The sequence below is a fragment of the Gracilinanus agilis genome, chromosome 1, assembly GCF_016433145.1.
Source record: "Gracilinanus agilis isolate LMUSP501 chromosome 1, AgileGrace, whole genome shotgun sequence".
Classification (NCBI taxonomy): domain Eukaryota; kingdom Metazoa; phylum Chordata; class Mammalia; order Didelphimorphia; family Didelphidae; genus Gracilinanus; species Gracilinanus agilis.
In genome coordinates this window covers 756,932,780-756,938,430 of record NC_058130.1, presented here as the reverse complement: position 1 = coordinate 756,938,430, position 5,651 = coordinate 756,932,780, and the positions used below count along the sequence as shown (strand labels likewise).

General features: G+C 44.8%; 1 protein-coding gene across 1 annotated transcript; it reads left to right on the top strand.

Annotated features, from left to right (window-relative positions):
• Positions 1 to 522: 522 nt before the first annotated feature.
• LOC123256868 (disintegrin and metalloproteinase domain-containing protein 1a-like) lies at positions 523 to 5,000 on the top strand. The gene is made up of 2 exons (XM_044685425.1): positions 523 to 2,667; positions 4,914 to 5,000. Exons 1-2 carry the CDS (start codon positions 523 to 525, stop codon positions 4,998 to 5,000), a joined length of 2,232 nt encoding a protein of 743 aa, XP_044541360.1.
• The last annotated feature ends 651 nt before the right edge of the window (positions 5,001 to 5,651 follow it).

The following is a 5,651-nucleotide window of genomic DNA, read 5'->3' as shown; positions in this document are numbered from 1 at the left end:
TGACCATGCGAAAGAGAAGAAAGAATAATGCTGGCTTTGGAGAAAGGAGAGGCAAGCAGAGCTCTAGGCCCCACCCATGTGGACCTTTGGCCTCCAGCTCTGGAACTCTGGGGTTTAAAGAATAGGAAGGGCAATAGTGGGGTGGGGGAGGGTTCCCATGGTGATGGGACATAAAGGAGGAGAGATTTTTTTTTCACCAAGTCCTGACCAGAGATAAGGTAGTGGAAGGACCTCTGCAGTCACTACATCCACTGTGAGAGCAGAAGAAATTAATCTGGAGAGGCCACAGGGATTTAGAAAGCATTGGGGGCTGCTGCTGCTGCCATCAGAAGACACAGACTTGAACCCTAAGGGCCAAAGAGGAGAGGGATTCAGAGGACCACTTGAGATCCTAGGAATTCTGTGGAATGAAAATGAACAGTTTATAGAGCTTCCAGATCATGTCCATGAAAAGACCAAGGTGTGAGGTGAGGAGTTAAGTTAAGGCAGAAGCCTGGCACTATCGTTTGCTTCCCTTTGGTCATGTCTAGGGATGTAGCCAGAGTAATGCCTCTAGACTCCCTTCCTAAGGAGCCAAGTTGGTCATGGATGAAGATGAAAGAGAGTTTTCTTTCAAAGTGTCCTTGGATATGGGAGTGGGGTCATGGACTGGGATTCTCTCATTTCAGCCTAGGATTTCTCCTTCTGTTGACAGTGATTCTCCTTCCAGGCATTCACTGTGTCTTAGGATCAATGTATTCTTCTTCTTATGAGATAGTCATCCCTAGGAGATTAATGACTTGGGAAGGAGAAGAAAGAATCTCCTATTCAATATTTATGAAAGGCAAGAAGCTGGTGATACACCTGAAACAAAAGAAAGGGCTGCTTGCTAACAACTTCCCTGTTTATACCTATTACAATGGGAATCTCAGCCTTGACATGCCTTTTCTCCGAAATGATTGTTACTATGATGGGTATGTAGAAAGCTATCTGAGGTCCCTGGTGTCTATCAGCACCTGCTCAGGACTCAAGGGTTTAATCAACATAGAGGGAACAGTGTATAGAATTGAGCCCATTGATGCCTCGAGTAACTTTGAACACATCCTGTACCAAACAAAAAGTGATGAACAAGATTTCTGTTCGGGGCCTCTGAGAGAACAGCCTGAATTTGAGAGCAATCTGGAAGCAAAAGGAATGGCGGTCCCGAGTGGGTTCAGATATTTACAACTAGTGCATTATGAATGGCCATACCCCAAGATAGTGAAAATATTTATTGTGGTTAACAACAACAGGTTCCGAAATTGGAATAGCAATGTGACCAAGACTGCTGAAATGGTGATGGAAACCCTCTCCATTGTGCATACCAACTTCATTCCAATCAGGGTCAAAATCTTCTGGGTTGGTTTAGAGATCTGGACAGAAAAAGATAAATGCAAAATTTCACAGAATATGCAAGACACTCTTAGGGCTTTCAATACATGGAGGGTCATACAACTCTTACGTAGGGCCTCACATAATGTTGCCCATCTGATTGTAGGGCATGAAACTGGAAGCAAAGAAGGAAAGTCCTTTCTTGGTGGTATCTGTACCTTGACGCAAGCTTCAGGAGCTCTAACCTTCCCCCATGAAGATGTGCCCCGCTTTGCTTCTGTCATGACTCATGAGTTGGGACACAATCTGGGCATGGACCATGATACCGAATACTGCATGTGTGGTGATGAATATTACTGCATAATGCATGAGTCTGTCTCTCAGAAGCAGCATTTTAGCAACTGCAGTTTAGATTACTTCTATAAATACCTGATTGCTCTACGTTCGGAATGCCTCTATGGGATGCCAACCCCCACCGACATATTCAGGTTGTCAGACTGTGGGAACGGAATATTAGACAGAGAGGAGGAATGTGACTGTGGAACTGAAGAGACCTGTGCAAAGGACCCTTGCTGTCTTCCCACATGCCGGTTCACTGTGGGTTCCACTTGTGCTTTTGGACCCTGCTGCAAAAATTGTAATATTCAGAGGGCAAATGAGGTGTGTCGTCCCAGCAAGGATGAATGTGACTTCCCTGAATATTGCAATGGAACCTCCATTTGGTGCCAGCCAGATGTCTACAAACAAGATGGCACCGAGTGTAGGGGTGGGTATTGCTATCAGGGGCATTGCCAGAGTCTGGATAAACAGTGTGTTGAGATCTTTGGTGAAGGCTCCAGGAAGGCGCCAGATAGTTGCTATGAGAGTATAAACAGTAACGGGGACAGGATTGGGAACTGTGGCCCTTCAATTAATGGGATGCGCAGGCGCTTTCGAAAATGCCAGCCCAAAGATAGCAAGTGTGGAAGGCTTCTATGTCAGAACATTCAGAAGTTGCCCCGAGGCAAGAACCACTATACCTATTTCCAACTGCCCTGTGAGGGGTCCTGGTGCTGGGGAGCGGACCTCTTAGAGGAGTTAGGGACCCTTGACCATGGAGGAGTGCACACTGGTACTGTGTGTGGCCCCGGGAAGATATGCCTTAACCATATGTGTTCTGATAAATACGTCCTCAGGCAGAGGTGCAATTCAGCTACCAATTGTACTGGGAGAGGGACCTGTAACAACTTGAGTCATTGCCACTGTGATTATGGTTATGCTCCACCAGATTGTATAAATAGAGGTAATGGGGGCAGTTTGGATAGTGGTCCCCCTCCTGCCTATTTTCCAACAACCACCACCACTACCACTACCATTCCAACCACTACCACTACCCCCACTATTACTGCTACTACTACCCCTACTCCAACCACTATAACTACCACTACCCCCATTCCAACCACTACCTCTCACCTTACTCCTACCACTCCTACTACCAAGACTCCTACCACTATTACCATGACCCACACCACTATTATCACCACCATCACCACCTCCCGATCACATCCCTGGGGGAATATGAACACTCCTACTGGCAAGCTCCGAAGAAAAGGACAAAGAGAAATAATAGTGGCCATCATCTTGTTCTTGGTTACCACCCTCCTCCTTGTGAATAGTGTAGTTTGGTGCCTCATCATTCTGGCCTATACCCAGAGAAGAAGTGAAAAAAGGAAAAGTCTCTCAATGTATAGTCCAGAAAATCACACAGCTCTTCCAAACAAGGAGGACTTGAGATAGATTTGAGCTGGGATTCGGGGAATGGAAGTGATGACTCCTAGGATCTGTGGAATGATACCAACTCATGCTTTGGAAGCACAAGTGTTAGTTGAAGCAGGAAATGTTTGAATAAAAGAATAAGTGAAAATCCAACTGCCCCCAGGTGAGATATTGGTTTGAGCTCAGTTGCACAGAACTGGGTCCTGTCTTGTTGTGGGAACACTTGGGTCCCTAGTGGGTACACCCAGTACTTCAAGGTAGACCTCTTTGTGAAGTTTAGAATCATTAACAGAGAGAAAATACAACCTTAAGATTAGATTTTGACACAGAGAGGATAGGATGACTTTAGGAACCGAACAAGGTATCCTTGGGGGACCTAGGTACCACAGAGGATAGCATCAGATCTGGAGTCAAGATGATCTGGATCCAAACCTGAAATCAGACACTTCTTGGCTGTGTGACCTCAGGCAAGTCATATAACCCCCATTGCCTAGACTGTCTTGCCCTTGCCACTTTTCTGATGAGAATTGATACTAAGATATAAGTTAACAGTTTAAAAAAACACATAAAAAATCCTGGGTCAGGAAGCAGGAAGGGACTCCTCCTAAACTTTCTTTTCTTTTCTATCTGGACCCTTTCCAGCTTCACTAAATTCTCTGGATCAGTTATGAGACAGATTCTCCCACTCTGCAGACCTAAGAGCTAAATGATCTTCCTCCCCATTACTATCTCCCTGGTCCCTTAGCGCCTTGATCTCTAGGACTTCCTTTCTATCCTTCTCTGACCTTGAGGGATTTGGGCCTAGAGAACCTGCCTGTGGCTTCAGGCATTCCTGCCTCAGCAGCCATACTTAAGAAACAATAATACTCTATGAGACCCAATAAGTGTTTAACAAGTTTTTGTTTGAAGATCACCAATGTCATGGAGGTCACTGCTGCCTGAAGCAGCCTGTACCACCTCGAGATAGCTCTTATTGTTAGGAATATATTTTCCACTGCCATCCAGGTTAAAAATTCCTCTTCATAATTTTCCACCCACTGTTGTGGTTCTGCCCCCCAAGGGCCCAGTCTTCCACAGGACAGCCCCATGAGAAATCAGGTCTCATCTACACCTCCTGAAAGTTGTTTCTTCTCAAGGCTAAGCATCCATAGTTCTCTCATTCATTGGATCCTAGGTGGAAAGGGGTCTCTAAAAAGATCCTAGGTCTAGAAGGTCCCCAGAAAGGGACCTCAAAGGTGATCTATTGCAATTCCTTCACTTCACAGATGAAGAAACAGAGACCTGAGGGGAGACTTATATTACTTGCCCAAGGTCACACAAAGAATAAGAATGAAATGCAGGATTTGAACCCAGGGACTCTGACTACAGGGCTTCCATTTTTTCCCCACTGTCCCACACTACTTCCCTTCAGGATGCTCCCTTCCCCTCAGAGTTTCCTTAGATAAGACTTACAGGATGGTAGGGGGTTTGCCACATAAACAGATAATTCTGTAATATATGCTCTCAAGAGAAGCTGTGAAATCCTTGAAGACTGATTTGAAACCCAACTTTAAGGTGCCTCACTTCTTGTCCAGATCAATGCCAGGGTTCCCAGGGCAGTTTTCTGTCCAATTCTCCCCTACCGTCTATCCTAACTATGAGTCTCCACTGCCAGATTATTTTTTTGTCTGGTCTATGTTTCAGGCATTCATGCCTTCCCCAGTGGGTATATACCTCCCAACAAGGTAGATAGACTCTAGACCCTCAGTGATTTCATGGGCACTTTTTAAGAGTTTCCATGCCAAAATAATTTCTCACCCTGTGAACAGCCTGATCATGGGATTGCTAAGGAAATCTTTCTAAACAGCAAGTTCACCATGCTCATTACCATTTACTGGTTCATCATCCAGGACTAACGGGGGAAGGAAACAAGCATTCCCTAAGCACTATAATGTGCCAGGCACTGTGCTAAGTTTTTGACAAACATCTCATTTTGATCCTCACAACCACCTCAGACATTTCCTCACAAAAACTCTTGAGAGGTAAGTGCTTTAAAGGTTAAAATTAATGGTTGGACAATAATTTTATGAAATTATGTGGTCACCAATATTTATTATATTGAGTCAGAAATTTATTTACAAAATAGAGAGGAAACAATAAAGTAGAGAAATGTGAAGGGGATAAAAAAGTTATCTATCCTATCTTAATCCAGGCAGAGATTAATCAGGAAGGCCAGTAGTGAGTAATCAGGCTGCCTCCCCCAAGATGGAAGCTAGTTTCTCCAGAAATTAGGAAGTCAGTCTCTCACTGCACAAAGTTGTCCAGGAGTCAGAGTCCAAGTTGGAGCTGAACTTCAAGCACACTATCCAAACCACAGTCTCCAGCTAAGCTCCCTCAAAGACTCTCTCCAGTCAGGAGACTATCTCCACAAAACTGACACAAGCCACAAGATTCACGACTTTTTATGGTGATTTCTTGTCCCTGTCCCTCTTCACAGGGGCCAATTAGTTTCCAAATTGTCTAGCACTGCCCAGGGGACAGTATTTGTGGGAACCAGGTCTCACCTT

Excerpts from the sequence above, each read along its gene's own strand:
- LOC123256868 (XM_044685425.1), top strand. The coding sequence starts at position 523 with ATGTCTAGGGATGTAGCCAGAGTAATGCCTCTAGACTCCCTTCCTAAG. Across the intron at positions 2,668-4,913 it reads TGGATAGTGGTCCCCCTCCT|CCTGATCATGGGATTGCTAA; the intron begins GCCTATTTTCCA and ends CCCTGTGAACAG.